The sequence below is a fragment of the Acinonyx jubatus genome, chromosome E1, assembly GCF_027475565.1.
Source record: "Acinonyx jubatus isolate Ajub_Pintada_27869175 chromosome E1, VMU_Ajub_asm_v1.0, whole genome shotgun sequence".
NCBI lineage: Eukaryota > Metazoa > Chordata > Mammalia > Carnivora > Felidae > Acinonyx > Acinonyx jubatus.
Window position 1 is genome coordinate 47,016,976 of NC_069397.1, and position 20,341 is coordinate 47,037,316.

Genomic DNA, 20,341 nt, shown 5'->3' on the forward strand with positions numbered 1-20,341 from the left:
ACAGCCCGTAAAAGGTGGTGCGGAGGAAGTCGCTCTTTTCCGGGAGGATCCACTGCCTACCCCACCTCTTCCTCCAGTCCAGGCTTTCCAGGACAGACTGGGTCTGCCATCTCAAAGACCCTTCAGCGGTTGTGACGTGAATTTCAGGCAAATAGCCAGAGAGTAAAAATGAGGAGGTGCTTAGTTGAGAGACGCCATTTGGGGGATGAGGGGAAACGGAGAGGCCCCTGTACGAAATGATCCCTGCTTCCATGTTCTTTCTGTTGTAGGAGGCTGGCTTCTCTGAGGACCTTGTGTTGTTAGCACAGCATCTCACCACAGAAGTGCTCTTCGCCGAGACCGGAAAGGCCAGTTCGAGCAACAGGTGGGAGAAAACCTGCAGCTTCTAAAGAGTCTGCCGGTTAGTGCCAGGGGATGGCGGTTCCCAGGGGCGGCTGGACGGGACGGTTTGTCTCACGAAGTCTGTCATGTGCTGGAGGGAACGGCAAGTCGTGCCGGGGGCGGCAAGGCGGACAGAGTCCTTCTGCTGCGTCCAAGCACACGTGGCAGAAGGCGTCTTCCTGTCCCTCCCACCCCGAGCCACTAACAGTAACAAAGCTGAAGAGGAAAAACCAAACAAATCCAGCCCAGGGGCTGCAACAACATCACACCTGCCCGAACACACTAGACGTACGGGAGTCTGACACTTCCCGCTGTCCCCACGAGGAAGAGTGGAATAGGAACCAGAACAGAAGATGTTGCTAAGGAGCTGGGAGAGAGTGTCCTCTCAGAGACGATCCCCGACGACAAAACTTTTGTTTGCAGGTAGAATCAAATCAAGCACGTAAAAGAGCCATTCGTTTTCAAAATTAGATCTACGACAGGAAATTAATATATCTGATACAGTGCCAGTGTGCGGGGTATGCACGGGGTGGGGGTGGGGGGACAGGAGGCAGCAAGGAATTAGGCTAAAACTTAATCATAGAAGCAGATTAGAAACAAGAGCCTTCACAAATATAGCACAGTTGTGTCTTATAAAATTATTATAATACTCTCTTTATACTTGATATGATTATATCAATAATATAGATTCACTTGTAATTAAGGTTTATTATAAACATGCAAAATTCATTGCATGATGCATTTGCAAAACATATTAAAATCCTTCGAGCAATAAAATATCTTTTGAGCTGATGCGCATCCAGATTTTCCTGATTCTACACCTCCAGGTGTGCCATTCAACATGATCTGGAAATGGGGACCAAAACTGTATTGGTTTCCGTCCCTTAGTGGATGTCAGGGGCTGGAGATGGGAGAGATACCGATCGATGGAGACTTATGCTACAGTCAACACTCTGTTCAGTTACTTTACAGCAATACTCTCATCAACGACACCGCAGCCTATTAAATAAATAAGTACAAAAGGGGATGGGGCGTATGCTTCAGCTTCTTAGGAAGTAGGCAGCAAAATATCGGTTGGGGTGGGGGTTGGCTAACAACACTCACGAGTAGTGGCATGATTGCGGATGGCACCCTGGATCACGGAATAATCTCCCAGAGATTAAAATGAACGTACACACACACTGGGTTATCCTTGATCTGAAATGATGTCACATGCTGATTTAGCAAAGTTCTTAGATTTGGCCTCTTAGAAAGAAATGCAAGTATCGAGATAATTTATCATCCAAATAGGGCAGCTGACAGACTCACCCACATTCCTCTGAGGTGTCTGTTTTTTAAAACCGGTCATCACTGAACCATGATTGGGTTAAGACAGTCAACGTCTGGTAACAGCTTGCAAACGACTCACCGGTAGGGACTTGATTCATCTCGGGACTGTTTCCGTTGGGGCAGAGAACAGAAGCAGCGGGCATTTGCAAGTCTCCCCTACCCCCAATCCCGCCTGGCTCACATTCTGGGGTCCCCATTCTTGGAGTCCAAAGACATCTCAGGTGGAGATATTTTCTTGCCCACTGGACCGGGACGGGTTCATCTGAACATCTCTGGTTGGGGGAATCCCAATGGTGGAAACTGACAGAGGGCATGGAAAATATATCAAACCGTACCAAAAAAGGGGGCGAGTTTGTTTTTTAGGAAGGGTTAACCTACAGCCAGATGTGACTTCTACACACTTAAACTGAACACTGTACATGATACTGCCTTCTACTAAGATAACGTTCTTGGTTGTAAGACAGAAACCCTGAACAGTTACTCACATTTGGACTAATAACCCTAAAATTTTCAGGCCTCCATCTGGAACGGGAGAAAAGGCCATGGCCTTAAAATTTTAGGGTTAAGGATCATTTCCCACTGCTGGAGGGCTGGGGGCTGGGGAGGCGTTAGTTCTCGGTGGTGAGCTTCATACTGCGCTCTGTAAGATGGGGTGCACAAACTGGGGGTTGACATACGAGAACCCCTCGAAATCAGACTGGTCTATGTTAGCAATGACCAGCTGATCAGGTGGTGTTAAGACAGGCTGCCCTCGCGTGAAGAACTTGTCAAAGTTTTCTGCACCTTTGCCACACTGTGGAGAAGAGAGAAAAAAGGACAGGTCAGTAATTTTTACCAAAGTACAGGCAGCAGCTTTCCGAGAGGCCTCTGCAAGGCTGAGCTTGGCCCGCGCCAACCGGGCCTGGCGAGGCACGAAGAATTCTGGAGAACCTGCACACCTACTGGATTCAAAAGCCGGGCACAGCAAACAAAAACGCAAACTCACTCAGTCGTAAACCTTCAAATACCCTCGGAACCGAACCCCTCCATGGAAAGGCACTGCTGACAGAAAGGCAGCAGCAAGGACACAGCCTGTTTGATTTCACTGTCATTTCTTAGAGCAAGCGGGCGAGGGGCAGGATACCCATGCCCGGGGCCGCGGGTCACTGTCCACGGTGAAAGGCTAGGATGCTGGGTGGGAGCGCAGGCAGCAACCTCGGAACCGAGAGGCTGAGATTACTGTCCCGCACCCGGCTCTTTGCGACCGTATTTGTAATAAGGTGAAAGCTGTGTTGTGCTTGCAACTGCGAAGTCCTAAAAACCTCACTCGACCAACATTGAGAGGGGTGTGGTGGCAAGGTTGGGCCGTTCACCCTTGGGCCCAGCTGGGCTTCAGTGTATCTAGATCTGTCTGGTCAACCGGCAGATAGGTTGACCCTCGTGGGTGGTCTCAGGCTGGAGGGGGTTTGCTCTGGTGCCCTGAGCAGGCAGAGCAAAGCCTGCTGTCTGTCTTGGATTTTCCACTCCTCCAGGGTCCACCAGGGCGCTCAACGCAGGAGGGGCTGCGGGCAGAGCCTGGGGGCAGAGCTGCCCTGTTCGAGGCTCCGAGAAACACGGCCGTGTGCACAGCACCGCTTGGGAACCTGACCCCAAATGGGTGGGGGGCAGGGGTGTCCTCACTTGCTCAGCCACTCCGAGGGTTGTGGCGTGCTGAAGTCCCCAGGACCCCACACGACTCTGAGACAGGGAGGGGTGGGTTTGCACCGGTGATACAAATAATGGTATTCCCCACGTTGCAAATGATACCCTTCTGCCTGCTGGCATCATAGGGCAGCATTGACTAATTAACTAATCATAAGGCACATTAACTAGCTCTGAGTTAGCACAGTTTTAAACTAACCAGGCATTCCTGGATCTTTGCCGGAGAGCTCCAGGTAAACTGCGAAGGTGGTGGTGGTGGGGTCTATCCCACTCCCTCGAGTGTGAAAGGGGCAGAAGAGCCGTGCCCCCTCCCTGGGCTGCTATGAAGGTTAAGGGTGCAGTGTTTTGCACAGAGCCCAGCATGCAGTGAGAGCACAAGAGTTGCTGTTATTTTTGTAAGGCCGGTTTAGTCTCACAGACGGTAGTTTCCCACCTCCTCTTTTACATCTTTCCCACCTTCTAGAAGGCCTCTTTGAGAATCTAGCTTCATTATGGTTTTTCCACCTTCTTATCATCCAATAGACCCTGCTCCTAAGTCTGTTGCAGTGGAAAGCATGTCGTGAGTCCAAAGTAAGGTCTTCATAACTGACGGCTTCCCCTTCTGGGGGGGGGGGGGAGAGGGTTTCATTTTCGTGAGTGGCCACCCACTCTTAACAGGGTTGGGGGGGGGGGGAGAGTCCACACAGTGACTACCGTGTGGGGATGTGGATGTGGGTGTGGAGGGAGCCAGAGGACTGTGTGGGGCCCTTGCAGCCACTCTACGGAGGCCCCAGGATTGGGCCTGCTCGTCACATGGGTCCCGCCTCCCGCATGTGAGACGGGCAGTTGTATTTGAGGACGATGTTTTTTGGGAACGTGATTAAGCAATACCCACAACCTGGAAGATTTCATGGAAATCCACTCTAGGTGCTCCCAGAGGCTGGGACACGCACTCCCTCAAAAAGCGATCGTTCGCATTTCTTTTTCTATTCACTAATCACGCAAAGGTGAGCGAGAAGAAACTTCCGGGAAAACTAAAAGGCGAAGTCTCTAAAAGGAAGAGGAAGGCAAGCCCAGGTAGACTGTCTTCCGTCCATGCAACCCTAGGCTTGTGGATGTGTTCTGGGAAAAGATGGCACAGGTCTGACCTTTCCTGGGAGTACCATTTTTAGGGGATTCGCAGATTATCTTCCAAAGGGAATTCCAAAAGCCATGGCTCAACTGCCACATAAACCAAAGAACTAAAAGAAGACGCCCCAAGATCCGAAGAGGGGACCACACAAACATCAGCACCGAGAAGCCTGGGGAGAATTACTCCTAAGGGCTGCGGCAGCTTGCGGAGCTAAGAATGGTAACACGTGGGGCAGAACCCGTCGCTGCTTAGAGCCTCGGTTGCCAGGAGAGCTAAGGGGGCCCCCGGAGACCAGGCCGGTCTAAGCTCTGCTTGGAGTTCACACTGCATGGGGGTGGGACTGCTGGTCTCGAGACTGCTTGCCTCCGGAAACCTCCTCCTTTTCCTTCCCACTCTACTTCACTCTAGAATGTTCTCTGACCCTGAAGAGAGAGAAATCACATTCCGGCAAAGAAAAACCTTTCTTAAACCTATTCACTGAGGTGAAAGGGCAGGCTGGGAGCAAGGAATCAAAAAGCCGTTCGTGTATTCCAGCCAACCATGGGCAAGAAAAGCCCCAGAAACGCTGGAGGCTAAACCTGAGGATCAGATGAGATCCAAGACTCAGAAGAACTTCCTATTCTGAGGGAGCTCCTATCAGACGGATGCTGCTTCCCCGCCCCAGCACAAAGAGCAGGGGAGGGGGATTTTAATCGTAGGTTTGGTACTATGAGAAATAGAGTCTATTTTTCCACCATGGAGGGTTTCTTAATGGTTAAAAAAAAAGATGAGCCTTCCACAACGCCGTGAGATTAGCCCTGAAAGAGACAATCTCCTTTAAGTCAAACTGGAGATGATCTTGACCTACTCATTTTTCAAGATGTTTGTGTGGAGCAGTGCCACCATCCTCAAATCAGCACCCATCGATGGCTGAAACGGAGAATGAAAATCAGTGCTCTTTGGATCCTTGGGGAAAAGACAAAGACTTCAGCAAGGTATTTACTGTACTTCAAACATAGAAAAGGTTCTTCCTGCTGTCTGCGGGCCAACCCTACTCATAACTGTCGGCTCGTGGGCAGGACTCCGGTGCCATCTTGGATGTTAGAGGCACTGGTGCTGCCTGTGAATGACTGCGACCTTCCTCAGGGATGATGCAGAAGGTTATTACCACGGCCACTGGAAGGGCAGCTTCCACCATAGCGTGCGACAACAGGCAGGTTTGCGTGGGTCATGGCCTCTGAGCCCTATGCCACCTGACAACCCACGACAGATGCAGGCAGCATTTGCTACGTGTTAGCAAAACCTCTTGGCAACTCGCACCGTCCTCACCTCCCGAGGCGACCCACGCCTGTCGCCAACCGAGGCTTTTGCCATCTGGGATATGAAGGACCACGTCACTGGTGTGAAACCAAAGATGGAGGTGAGGAGGGCAACAGGGGGCAGCCCAAAGCCGGCTGGGCCTGGGTGTGAGCCCAGGCAGGTCCTCTGGTACTCGCGGAGAGCACAGGATGTCGGTGTTTACAGGGCTGCATTTGACCCCCAAGGGAAAATGGGAGGTACGGTGGGGAGAGGGACCGACTAGAGGTCAAAAGCCCATGATACAGAAAATCACTGCACCTCTTTGTAGAAGAACATCCACCTTCCAACGCTATCTTGCGGATCGAGGGAACGAGAGTGTGCAATCCTTTCTAAATGCTCAGGCACGATACAGCCCTAAGGCACAGCACATACAGCACGCACCCACGTACAGGGCATGTCATCAATAGGGGAAGGAGGAATGAACACTATTGGTAACACTATTAATAAGCTATCTGCCTCCCTTAGCTCTGGATTCAGGACATAACTCCTTTGTTGCTTTGACATTCTTATCCATTTGGTAAAATCATAATTGATAAAATGAACCCAGAAGTCAGGCACGATACAGAGGTGACAAAGCACAGAAAGACGCAGGCTCCAGGTGGAATTTGGGGTCACGGCGCTCCCCATCCAGGGCTCTGGGCAGCACACGATCCACTCACAGCCCTGTGCCCCCTGTGGAAGGGCCGTGGGGAGAGACTGAGCCGGTCCCGCGCAAGTCGGCTTCTCGTGATTCTTACCTGGGAGAGGCCACCGAGAATGCACAATACATGTGTTGGTCTCAATTCTGTCCTTTACCTTGGTGTCTCAGTCATGTAGAATATAACCCCACGGTCACTGGTATGGGAATTAGGGTGAGTATGAGTAGCTCGAAAACACTGCCATTACAAAGCAAACCCAAAGGAGCAGGCAGAGCGCGGAACAAAGCAAGAGTAAAGGCGCGTTGCAAGACGGAGGAAGGAGAAAGGAAACTTACAGAGGTGGGGAACATCTCTGGCAATTACCAGATGTAGCAGGATAGGCGTCGTCTTAAGGGAACCCATATTTCAAGCCCCACTGTGTGGTGATCCTAGTGGAGCGTTAGTAAGAACACTGCCTACGTCTGTGCACAGCTTTCTGACTCGTGGTTGGGCGGAGACTTCATTTAAATGACCAGCAGCAGAAATGAGCGCGAATATTCTGCTCTGGGCCACCTGGGAGGTCGTGTCCACACCATGGAACCATCCAGCGAGGGGGCTGGGGTCTCGGGCAGCAGCCCTTTGTAAGATCAGCATGCTCGAGGAACGGTCTTCCGTGCATGACCCAACACAAGCAGGAGCACACGCTCAGGGTTAACAAGTGGGGTTAGTTTGCTCGTTTAGTCACCCAAGGATCTGGAAATGTGCTCACCGAAGGCCTGGATGACCACTGAAGCCAGTGCATTTTGGTACAGAAAGTCTGGAGAATAAGAACGGACAGAGGAAAAGTATTTGGAAAAGAGTCAGTGTCTGCCCTGGGAACTTGAGGGTCAGAATGGCCCGTGTCAAGCGTGCCACAGACCCACACGCGCTGGCACGGAAACACCTCCCAGATATACTGCCGTGTGAAAGACGCGAGATGGAAAATGGGATGCGTGGTACCTCGCTGTGTGTATGATCACACATGCATACAGCTTTCCAAAGGTTACAGAAGGGACGGTGAATAGTGGGACCAGTAGTTGGGGTTAGGGGTGATAGTGTCTTGTCATTTTTATGTCCATCTTAACTATTTCACCACAGAGTTAGTATTTTAACATTTATTTATTTTGAGAGAGAGAATGAGCACGAGCAGGGGAGGGGCAGAGAGAGAGAGAGAGAGAGAGAGAGAGAGAGAGAGAGAGAGAATTTGCTGTCAGCAAAGAGCCCAATACGGGACTCAAACTCACAAACTATAGTATCATGACCTGAGCTGAAATCAAGAGTCAGATGCTTAACTGACTGTGCCGGCCAGGCGCCCCTAGTTATTATTTTAATAACATTTTTTTAAAAAAGGGATTAGGACCTCCTTCACCTCCTGCCAACATCACCTGTGGTGAGAGACTGGAGACAGGTTTTCGTTTCTTAGGTGAAATCAAACAAGTACTTATCTGTTGCCTCAGAGTGAATCTCAGGAAGCTTCGTGTCATTCTTGTGCAGGGGCTATGCTAATCTTCTCCACGTCGTTCCAATATTAGTAGACGCGCTGCTGAAGTGAGCACTAGGGCCGATCTCAGGGCCAGTTGTGGTCCAGAGGGAACCGGTTCTATTGATGGGTTTGTTGACAGACACAGGCTATAAGCCACCCATTAAATGCGTGGGTTCTTGCAGGTGTCAGAGCCATGTGTCCGTGAGGGAAAGGCTCTGGCTTACCCCGGACCATATTCTATGGAGCAAAAACTTGCGCTCCATTTGGTCTTTCTTTAGGAACAGCCAGCATTAGAGGATTCAAGGCTCCTTTTCCAAAACAAGATGTTGTGACGACCAGTGTTGTCGGCAACCTTCACTGCAGACAAGGGGAGGTCGTCAGTTCACACAACTTGAGGCACATGGGGTCTGCATTTATCCCATCCATCACCACGGAAGCTCCCTGAGGCTTGCAACAGAGCCGCTTATTTATATCGATTACGATTTTAAACGTCTCATTCCTTCCCATTTTTCTTTCCAGCAGAAAAGCATTTGGGAGAGTAGCAATCAGAGAGTAGGCAGACTCCTCGCCTCTCATCAACCAAGTAGGAGCGGTCTTAGGCTGGCTTAAAGGCTTACGTCACACCCGAGTACACCGTGAGGTGGCCGATTCCGGTCTCCAAAGGCTGGTTAGTGTTCACATGTTGTTGGTGAAGCTCCCTGAGTCTTGAGAAATCTCTCAATTTTATTTAGCATCACTCTTGCTGGCACTACTGAAAGGCTGAGAGAATGAACCTACCTGTGACCTGAAAGAATGGAGGACAAGCAGCCCAAGGCACTGAGCACTTAGACAACTGCTCCAAGACCCTCCTTCTTCTACCCAATGGCTGCGGCTCCGTATAACGACCTCTGCAGAGCGATTACTAAGAAGAACACAGTTACCGTGTCCTACGTTTTAGGAAATCCATATGGAACATGTAGCTGTAAAGAGGCATCGCATTTGCAACCTGCTCTCAAATGGTTCCAAAAAAAAAAAAAAAAAACCCCACAAAAAACAAAGCACACACAATTGTGTATCTGTACACATGCACGCTCAGAGATGTAGAGAAAGAATGATAAAGCAGAGGTGGTAAAGTGTTAACACGTATGGAATCTGGGTAAAACGAATACAGCAATTCTTTATGTTTTTTTTTTCAACTCTTCTGCAACATTGAAATTGGAGGTTATCTCAAAATACATTTTTTCAAGATTTAAAAAGGCACACGGCACTGACTTCAATAATTAAGCCACCATCCAACTTCCTAAACAAGCTGATGACACTGAGAAACACCTTGTTTTGTTGCACTCCACAGATGCTGTGTGTTTCACAAACAGAAGGTCCGTGGCGTGCCAGCAACAAGCGAGTCGATTGGCGCCATTTTTCCAACTACATTTGCTCACTTCCGGTCTCTCCGCCACATTTCGGTCATCCTCGCAGTATTTCAAACATTTCCATCGTTATTGTGTTTGTTAGGGCGATCCGTGATCAGTGATTACAACCTGATCAAAGTTCAGGTGACACTTAGCATTTTTTAGCCACACGGTGTTTTTCAGTTAAGGTACGTGCATTCTTTTTTGAAAGACTCAAAGCTATTGCACACTTAGTAGGCTACAGGGTAGAGTACACATAACTTTTATATATGCACTGAGAGACCCCAAAACTCACTGACTCTCTTTACTGCGACATGCCCTTCATCGCAGTGGTCTAGATCTCGAGGTGACCGGGAAAATGAACCTGACCGTGCAATCACACCACAGTGGCACCTACACTTGCTCTCACTGTTCTTGTTCTCTTTGGCTCTTGCTCCAAGAATGACAAAGTCCTGATGAAAGTTATTTTTTTCCCCCCTCTCTCTTTTTGATAAAATAAGGACAACAATTTCCCCAGAAAGGCTCTCCGTGACAGACAGGACTATTCCCAAAGTGCTCTGCTAATCTATCAACTCCAGAACATATTTCTCGGTGTTAACTTTATAGATTAATCTTTCTCTCTCTCGAATAACCATTTAAGTATCGTGAATGCTTTTGGCTTGCCTGTGAGCTAGCTATTCGGCTCCTCGGTGCCAATGGACAGAATTCAAACACGAAAAATCGATCGACGTTCCACTTCTGAGAGTTCCATGAACTGTTATTTATCATGGGCAGGATGAATGGGCATCTGAAGACGGTTCTTGGGCACTCTATTCACATGAATAATAAATCAGGGTAAAAGCCTACCCAATTCAAAGCAACACTGGATCAGAATCGTGGGCTCACGTGTGCCTCCAAGGGCGCACTCAGCCTTTGATTTTTCTGGCAAGACAGAAACAATGAACGCTCCTTCTCTTGGTGGGATCTCAAGATGCTGGGTCAGGTGGGCTGGGCTACGTCACCCTTTCACGGGGGCCCCCTCCTCATTTATCTGACGCCATGGGGAGGTCGCCTGGCCCCTGGCATTTCCCCCTCAGCGACTGAACATTAGCCTTTTCAGGAATGAGATCTGCTTTAAACTTTAAGAAAAGGTACCTTCTTACATGGATCTGCTGAACGTTATTAATAAGCCTCTTTGATGGCCCAGCCTTGTTGTTCCGAACGCTGATGGTCCTTGGGTCTGTGGATCAGAGGCTCTTCTGCTGTTGTGTTCTCTTTGAGAGAAAACAGAAACCAGCCCGCTTTGTGCCTTTTTTCCATCAAGAAGAGAGAGTTATGTGGCTGCCTCCTCTCCAGGAGAGCACAACACAGCTGGTTTTGTTTTTGTTTTACGACATAAACCAGTACATGAGTGACTGTTCCATCTTCCAGGAAATCACCTCCACCTTCACAACTGCGCACGGTGGCCTTCTGGGGGGACAGCGCTGCCAGGACTGGGCTCTCCCAGGGTGGGCCGCCTCGGGGCAGGTTCGTGCTTCCTGCGGGCTCTTCCCCCCCTGCTGCCACGTCTGTGCCTGGGCTGGGTGCCTCTGAGCCTCCAGCCGTGAGATACAACGTTCCGGGTGGGGCCTCCTGATGGATTCACCCATCCTGAAATTTTGCATTTTCAGTGGCATTCTGGTCTACCTTCAGTGATATCACTTTTGCAGGTAGGAATTTTTTTTTTTTTTTAAGTTTATTTACTTATTTTTGAGAGAGACAGAGATAGCATGAGCAGGGGAGGGGCAGAGAGAGGGGAAGAGAACCCCAAGCAGGCTCTGCACCATCAGTACAGAGCCCGATGTGGGGCTGGAAACCATGAGGTCATGACCTGAGTGGAAGCTGAGAATAGGGAGCTTAACCGACTGAGCCACCCCGTTGCCCTGTTAGGCAGGAAAATTAAAAAAGACGGGGTACTACGGGAACCCTGGTTGCTCCGCATAAGCTCTGGGACTTCCCTCGACTCTCAAAACCAAAAACCCACACCTCGTGATTTTGGAGTCATCTTTCATTGGAGAGTCCAAGGAAAATTAAAAGCTGAGGCAAAGATGAGCATCCGAGTTACAAGCACAAACTTGATCTCTAGAAGCACCCTGCAGATAACTGGGGGTGCTTGGGGCCTTACTGCTGGCATTCGCAAGGACCACGGGAGCCGGGCACCAGGAGGGAACGGTCCTTAATCCGATAAATCTCAGGGAAATTGATTCAGTGGCACTTGCTGAAAAAGCATGGAGCAAACTTCCCCAAGACAGACTGGTTTAGCCAGCCAGGGCCACCGCCACCGCTCACAGGGGGGACGCTCTCCCAGAGGGGTTCCCGGCCCACGGGCAAAGCCTCGGGCAGCACCGTTCCTGCCGGTTTTCTCTGCCGCGACAGCGAGGCCCGCATCGCAGCATCTGTTTGAAACGACAGAACCGCCCCTCAGAATATTCCGCTCGGTATTTTACCCGGAAACTCTTCTGACTATTCAACTAGCTCTGGATCAGGGAATGGCGCTTGTCCCCGAGGAAGGGGGGGAACGTCAGAGGGTAACTTTAACACGTCGCTAGCTCTCCTCGACGGCCGTGTTCACCCCAGGCGGAGTTTGTGCGGCCTCGGTGACATCCGGACGCAGCCGGCTTTCTGCTGTTGTAAATGTCCTCTCCGGCCGCCCGGACGGTCGTGGCATGTGGTCCCTCTGAGGCTGTGGAGACGCCCCCCTTCACCCGAGACTGGGGGCCAAACTCTGATGTTGTGTAGACAGGCAGCGTGGGGTACAGACTGAGGGAAACTGAGCTCTCCCGGGAACCAGAACTTTCTCGTTGACCTCTTTAGCCTTGGAGTCTCTTCTGCCCTGGGACAAAAAGTCCGCGGTTCACTCCTGCAGCTGCTCGTTCCTAACCCCCAGCACTGCTTCGCGTCCCCTGCTGTCCTGTCCGCTGTCACCGTGTATGCTTTCCAGCTCCTTCCTTTTCTGCATAAGGTCTCCAGCAAGACGTGGGCTTTTGCCTGGGAAAACTCACTGTGAGCAAAGGGCGTTTCTCCTTTCCCTCTGACCAGAGCTCCCGCCAAGCGGGCCCTTCACACGAAACCCTCCGGCTGTAGGGCCTTGGTCCATGATTCCGGCTTCTGTAGGTGAGCTTGGGGGCCGCTTCACAGCCAGAGGAAACTGCTTCTTCCTTTTGATTTTAGCTAGCCCTTCGTTAAAAACAAAACAAAACAAAACACCAAAGAGCCGCACTCCAGGAATAAACAAACAGACACACACTGCTCGTGGCTCAACTCCCTGCTGCGGTCGAACTCTGCCTGCAGTGACTTGCATGGCCCCCGGGGAACAGCTCAGTCAGATTCTGGCTCCTGGACCCATGTCGCCCTCTTGTTCCCCTACATCTGAGTTTAGGGCTGCAGTGCCCACATAAAGGGGGAGACCACGCAAATACACAATTTCTCCTGAGGATGAAGTGGAATAAATAGGAGACGTGTTTTGTGGCTGACTTTGTTGCATCTCGCCTCTTTCTGGAAAGTGACAGACAAGTAATGGTATTTCGTTTAACACTTAAAACAGGGTCAGTGTGGGATGTCTACGCTGGTCCCGTAAAGAAACTGTGTGTTTGATGCTACTGTGGACCTTTTATACTTAAGAAGGCTAGATACACACAAAAGGGAGAAAAGAAAATCCCGAACAGAATGTTCTGAGACTGCCTGCAGCATAATTTATGACTGTCCTCACCCCGCCCCCCCGCCCCCTTAAAACCAGGTTTTGCAGACTGAAGGGAAGGGATCCAGGGAGAACCCCCTGGGACCTGTGTCCAGGACGGGCTAAGAGAAGGTAGGGTGGCAGACACAGAAGGGTCCTCTCTGAAACGATGACTCAGGACGAAGTCAACTGACCTGATTAATTTTAGTTTTCCTTCAGTTTGTTCTAAGAATATCTCGGAAAAGTAGCAGTGGGCTTACCACCAGCAGTTTTATTCTTGGAGTAGAGGACACATAAGCAGATTTGATGAGGAAGTTGCTGCTCTAAGAATAAAGCTTGTGCCAACCAGTCAGTAACTCAGCCACCCCAGGTGGGTCCCTTTTGCCTGCTCACGGGTGCCTGTCGGAGGAGACAGATGTGGGCTGTGGGACACAGCTGCTCCGCCGTCTCGGGAGCAGGGGCCCCGAGGTCGTGGCCCAGTGCCGGCAGAGGCAGTGGCAGAGCTCGAAGGCACGATCCGCTGGCCCCCAGAGGTGGGATGCGGAGGGGTAATGGAGACTCCCTGGGAAGCACTGAAAAGCGGCAGGTGGTATGAGTGAGGAGGCCCGTGTCTTAAAGACTCTCGGCTCCCCTTTAGGGATAGAAACGTTAAGACCGGCCGACGCTGGTTACCACCGACAATCAGGAGCCTGGCAGACGGCGGTCACTGAGACGGAGAGATGGTGCAGCGGGGGGAAGGACACAGGTCCCGGTGCCAGAACACCGCCTGCCAGCTGTGTGTCTTCAGGCAAGTTACTCAGCCTCTCTGTGCCTTAGTTGTCTCAACTGTAAACTGGAGACAACAGGACCCACTCTGTAGGTTGGCTGCGAGGGTTAAATGAGCGACAGGGTGGGCCTGGCGCCCGGGGTTTGTTAAACACGCGCACAGAACGGGAGTCCTGTGGGAAGAGTCTCGACAAAGGTGGCCAAGCCAGAGTGGTGGCTGGCACCCACTCCTTGCAGCGGAGGCCGTGGCCAGCGAGGGAAGGGCAGCCAGGGCCTGCGGAGGAGCTGGCTAAACTCTGGTTATGCTTCAGGTGCAAGGCGCACCCAGGAGAGCCACACACACACACGAGAAGTCCTGTCAAGGACTCGGAGCAACGGTTACAGCCCCGCTGGGCTTGTGAGTCCATGAAGCCCGATCCCCAAAGCAGGTGTGCCCCCACCGCTCTCTCGGTTCTGGGGGGGGCACTCCGCAGCCGCCCTACTGGTGGGCACGGGCCCCCGTCCCTGCTGGGTCTGTGCCGACTCTGAAAATCAGCAGGAATCTGGGGGGCTCAAGCCACAGACTGAAGGCAAGGCCGGTACCTGGCCTTTTTTTCTTCCCCACCCCGCAGAGGTCAGGGGTCACCGGCCTCCCCTCTCCAGAGAAACGGAGGGCGCGACGACCCCTCTGGATTCGGGAAAATGGGGCTCAGGAGCAGGCCACGTCCCCCTACTCACCACTTTGGGCTTGAAGGGCGGCTGGATCTCCCTGTTCTCGAGTTTCTCCCAGTCGATCCTCCGGAAGAAGGCGTGCTCCCGCACGTCCCTCTCCCCCTCGGGCCCGCAACCCAGCCGCTTGCCGGGGTGTTTGGTCATCAGCTGGAAAGCAGCAGAAAAGAGGACGCAACGTATACCGTGGTGGCCACAGGTGACGACAGCATATCGTATAACTGAGATGTGCCGAGAGCACAGAACCTAAGAATCTTCCCCACGAAGAAACAAAAGGTAACTAACTATGTGAGGGGAGGGACATGTCTACCTGATACGGGGAAATCTCTTCGCAGCGGATGGGCATATCAAACCGCCAGGTAGCACATTTTTAGACGTATCGCACAAAGTTTGTCGATTCTACCTCAAAAAAGCTGAACAAAAAAAAAAATCCGCCCTCCCCCACCACACGCACAAAAAGTAGGAGAAAAAGAGAATGTTGGACAATAATGCCTTCCCTTCGGCAGCTCTGTCCCCCAGCCCAGACCGTGTGGACGCCTGGAGAGCACCCCAAGAAATCAGCCGCTTGTGCAGACTGACCCCCAACTCACAGATACGGTGCTGATAGTATGGGTCTTTCTATAGTGATTTGTATGATAAAGGAAACAGGGAGACAATCTGGCCCCACAGCCAGAGGAATTTAAATAGGTGTTTTCATACACTATCTGTGTCGAACTGCCTTCCCAGATGTCTATAGAAGTACGTGTGTGAAGAGGTATGCCATCACTGAAAATTGTGCATCTCATGTGATACTAGTAACAAGCATCAGATGCCTGTTTATTGCTTGGACCAAACCGTATTAATCGAAGACTCGCGGGTTTGGCAAAGTAAATGCCAGGACCAGCAGGTGACTAGTCAATTCCCACGTGCCTAGTGCAGGACGTGGAGGCAAACACGGGCCACCAGCTTGGAGGGCAGGGCCCAGCTCTCCCTGTGTAGATTTGCAAACAGTGCCTGGCCCTTGGAAGACAGGTGATAAATGCATCCCAACCGATCAAACCTACCGGAAAATGTTAGCAGCGTGTTACTTTCCATCTCACTGGGTCTGACAATAATTTTGTGGCCTGAAGCTTGACTATTAAAAACAGACCAAGTCATGAGCCAGTAATTTCCGTTCCTAGGTATTTCCTCGACAGAAGCAGTTCGTATGTTCCCCAAAATACACAACCTGGAAGTTTCGTGGCAGTTCTGTTTGTAACGGCTCCCGAAACTGATGTGGAAACAACCCAAAGGCCCAGCAGCAATAACACGAATGGATAAACTGTGCTGTGGTCACACAGCGGAAGAAACACAGCAAGACAGGATGGAACCACAGACACAGGAAATGGAGAAATCTCACTATCACAGTGTTGGCTGAAAGAAGCCAGGTCCGGGGAAGCGTCCAATGCAAGACTGCATCTGTGTGATGTTCAGAACAGGTGACGCTAATCCATGCAGGGACAAGTGGGGACGCTGCTTACCTCAAGGGGAGGGGCGGAGCTGTGGGACAGGAAGGGAGGGGGCTTCTAGGGTGTCGGAAACATTCTCTCTCTTCTAATTAATTAAACATGTATTTATTTTTTATTTGAGAGAGACAGAGACAGCACAGGCGGGGGAGGGGCAGACAGGGAGGAAGAGAGAGAATCCGAAGCAGGCTCCACACTGTCTGTGCAGAGCCCAATGCGGGGCTCAAACTCACGAACCTCGAGATCATGCCCTGAGCCCAAATCAAGTCAGACGCTAACTGACTGACCACCCAGGCACCCTTTAAAAAAAAAAAAAAAAAAAAAAAAAAAGGCACCTGGGTGGCTCGGTTGAGTGTATGACTCTTGGTTTCCGCTCAGGTCATTATCTCGCAGTTTCATGGGTTTGAACCCCTTGTCAGGCTCTGCACAGACAGCGTGGAGCCTGCATGGGATCCTCTCTCTCTCTCCCTCTCTCTCTGCCCCTCCCCTGCTTACGCTCTCAAAATAAATAAATAAAAACATTAAAAAATTAAAAAAAATTTTTTTGGATGTTTAATTTTTGAGAGAAAGAAAAAGAGCACAAGTGGGGAAGGGATGGGGAAAAGTGGATCAGAAGCAGGCTCTGTGCTGACAGCAGGGAGCCTGCTGCGGGGCTCAAACTTGTGAATTGAGAGATCAGTCAGGCGGTTAACTGACTGAACCACCCAGGTGCCCTAAAACATTATTTCTCTTGACCTGAGTGCAACTGCATGGGTGTGTTAGTTTTGTGAAAATTCACTGATCTATGCACTGACAGTTGGTGCCCATTTCTGCATGCACAGTTTATCTCAAAAAAAGAGAATCCGATGAAGAATGACCCAAGACACACCACGTTAGGCAACGGAAGAGAACCAACGTTTTCTGAGCGCCCAAGATGACTTCTGGCAACTCACACCACAATTTCATGAGGTGGATGAGAAACTAAAACAGCGCGATTAGCTGCCTGGGCCAGAGTTCCAGGAAGTCCAGTGGACCAGAACCCATTTTCCAGGCCGCCATATTTCCCACTATTCCCCGGGGGTCACCACACTGGAGCCCTTGATGGCAAAAATGAGTGGCATGGGTTTGCAGTCTCTCCACCATCTCTCTCAGAAGTGTGGGGAAGGGATTTCCCCAGTCGACCCCCTTGGTCTGTAATTATAAAAGAATTCAGATCTACTTACTCCTTTGCAGATGGAAACGGCCTCCTTGGACAAGGATTTTGGGTAAGAAACGTTATGCTCCATTATCGACTGAAACAGCTCGTCTTCATCTTCGCCATCAAATGGAGGCTGTTCCAGAAAACAGAGACATGGGAAAACACGCAGAGTCATTCAAACATGGCGCCTGAAGATCCCACTCAGCGCCAAGAAACAGACAGGGCTTCCCGGCGCACCACGGGCTGCAGGGTTAGCTCAGCGAAGTTGCTGGTTTATTTGATTATCTTTCATTAGGTTGGCGGTTGTGTGTTTTTCACTTTTTCCTCTGTCTCTTTAATTATCCTGCCCTGGGCAACCCAAAACCATCTTTAGGGAAAATGTTTTTGAGTAATGCTTTTAATGATTTGCAAATAAATTATAATTAATCCATTAATCTTGTAATTATGTGTTAAAAAATTTAATTATAATTAAGTTAGGTTACAGATGGCTCTGCGTGCAGGGGCAGGGGCAGGTGGAGAATGCCAGTACCTTTGGATTCTGAGCATGGGGCGATGGGGCCATCAGAACACGGGCAAAATGGACTTCCTCAGGTCCAGCAATTCACACCAGGGCCCTTCTGACCCAACAGGGAGTTGCTCTGTCGGGAGCCTGGCACCTGCATGGTGGTAGTGACGGGAGCTTAGTTTCTACTGGACATTTCCCTTTCCGCTTCAACCGGGTTTATAGGAGGTCACGGCTTTAAAGTCAGGAGGATCTGGGCCAGAACTCTAGTTCCACCACCTCTTAGCTGGGTGTCCACAGGCGAGCAACCCATCTCTTTAAGATGCAGTTTTCTGATCTGTAAAATGGGGTTCCCTGGTGAGTCTGCAAAACTCCTGCTAGTTTATCACGGAACCATCAGGTGCCTGATGAAGGGCGGTGCCTAGTGGCACTGGTATTTTATTAAGGCACATGAACGGTCTTAGAAGGGGCTGCCAGAATTCTTGGGAGGAGCAGGTGAGCTCAGGACGTCCTTCAAGTTTTCTCCTCCGGCAGGTCTCTAATCCCAAGAGGTCTGGCAAATTACCTGTCACTCTGGAGGGACAGTACACAGGATAAGTGGGTTTATGGGCCATTTCTTAATGTTTCTTTCTGGCTTAGCTAACCTTGGGTTTAGCAGAAGAAAGGCAGACCAGGGGTCAGCTTTCATTCAGAGAAGCCCTGTATTTCAATCTCGTTGCATTTTCCTTCTCGTGGAAGAGAGGACTCTCCGTCACTTTGGCTGACATGGTTAGGGCTCTGCTAATGCAGAGTCCAGCTTGAATGTAAACTGTATCGTGGGCCACAGATAGCTGTGCAGTAGTCAGCAGGATATCCCTTCTTGTCGAGCATTTCCGAGTAAGAGAGAGCATTGGAACCAAGCAGAGTGCTCCCCTTGAACCACGACTTGGATCATTCCAACCTGCTCATCTGACCCCCAGCCTTAGTCCTCCCCGACCCTCAGCCCTGAACAGGAGTCACCTGTGGGGTCAGCACACGGAAGCCACACCCACCAAAGGGAAAGCCACTAAGTCTATCAAGAACCTACCTTGGGACCAGGTAGGGAAGAGCAGGGGGTTGGGACTGGTGCCATTATTTTTGTTTTGTTTTGGTCTAGAAATATAAATAAATAGGCCTCTTTTCCAGCTGCAAGCACCTGGTATAAAGAATATTTAATTTGGCCAAAGCATGCAGGTGGGTGAGAAGAACTAAAATGCTCTGAGCAGAGCAGGAACAGCCCGCCATGGTGAGTGTCCCTGGGCAGAAGTAACATGGTGCCTGGATGCCCCACGGCAAGGCAGCTGGGCACAGACACCCGCTTGCATGTGCAGATGGTCACCTGGGTCAGCCGGTTTGTGCCACCTCAACCTAGAAAGAACAGAGCAGGACACCCTTCGGGTGTGAGTGGAGCTGCACTGGCCAAGAGCTCCACTGGAGCCCAGTCCTGCTGTCCATCCCACTACACCTTCTCTGCCTGATATCATGCAACCCACTTCTTCAGGACACCTGTGATAGGACACCCACACAACATCCCATGTTCCCAAATAAGTGATCCATAGATGTGGCTGGTTCTTGGCCAAGGAGATTTTCATGGCTACAGCAAACCTGATGTAGTTTCTGCTCAGGGCTGTGAATTGCACACATCCAGGGGACCCCATTCGCTCTGAATTTCCTATGTATTCATTCTCTACAATGTCATGGTGCCCGGGATGGGAGCCAGGCACAGGTTCTGCTCCTGGATAACCAAACAACACTTCTCAATGTGGCCCCTTAGGGCCGCTAGTTGAGAGAAACTACATACTTTGTGGATTTCAATGCAAAATGAAAATGTGGGCCCCTTATTAGATAATTATTAAGAATTTCAAGATGGCAACAGCAGATCATCAAACCAGATGCATGAGGCTCTTGGAGCTTGGGTCCCGTATGACTACATCGGTCACACGCCCGTGAGGCTGGCCAAACGTGGCGGACTTTGCTGAGCAGTGACAGAGGCACCAGGGAGGGTCAACTGGCCTTTTTGGTGGTGCTCACATACTAGCAACAGGAATGCTCCAGCAGGGGCTGGGTCACAGATAATCCAAGCCAAAGGCTTAAGAGAAATTCTCTGCAAAGGGAAACTCAGACAAACCATCTCCAGGAATCCTTCTCAGCAAGAATCTCTGCCTTTGAAGACGATTAGGTCGATGCAGCTGCCTTTTCCCTGACTCTGATGTGGAAGACAGGAATTTGCGGGGTGGGGGTTGGGGGAATGTTCCATGCAGGGCACTGGGCTGTTGCAGCTGCTTAATTGTCCTCATGGCCTGGGGACCCAGATGGCCCAGGTGAGCTGTGCCTACTAATGATCAAAGGAAGTGCTTGGCCACGAGGCCCCCTCTGTATTCCCCCTGAGAGCGGGACACCTGGCTCCTGACACACCCCAGACAGCATTCCTTACAACTAGCGGGTATTCGTCCTACGGGATACCCCTGGGTCAAATCTTGCACCCTTTACCCCCTTCTGGAGATGTGCATTAACATTTACATTTTTTTTTATTAAAAAAATTTTTTTTTAAAGCTTATTTTTGAGACAGAGAGAGACACAGAGTGTGAGTGGGGGAGGGTCAGAGAGAGAGGGAGACACCGAATCCG

The 20,341-nt window shown here is 50.7% G+C and overlaps 1 protein-coding gene and 1 non-coding gene across 5 annotated transcripts in view; both read right to left on the reverse strand.

Moving 5' to 3' along the window:
- Positions 1–873: 873 nt before the first annotated feature.
- The window catches only part of PRKCA (protein kinase C alpha), a 393,952-nt gene continuing 374,484 nt past the window's right edge, over positions 874–20,341 (reverse strand). For 2 of the 4 annotated variants that reach the window (XM_027048026.2, XM_053212629.1), the window contains 4 exons: positions 17,220–17,327; positions 14,543–14,683; positions 7,226–7,273; positions 874–2,503 (listed from right to left, as the gene is read on the reverse strand). In XM_027048026.2, coding sequence (XP_026903827.1) covers positions 2,339–2,503; positions 7,226–7,273; positions 14,543–14,683; positions 17,220–17,327 — 462 coding nt within the window. In that variant the 3' untranslated portion in view covers positions 874–2,338. Of the gene's footprint in view, positions 2,504–7,225; positions 7,274–14,542; positions 14,684–17,219; positions 17,328–17,723; positions 17,851–20,341 lie in introns of those variants that run through there. The other 2 variants (XM_027048028.2, XR_008294375.1) reach the window with 2 other exon arrangements.
- On the reverse strand, positions 7,945–8,051 carry LOC113596098 (U6 spliceosomal RNA). Its single transcript, XR_003416808.1, has one exon. It is a non-coding gene; the product is annotated as a U6 spliceosomal RNA (small nuclear RNA).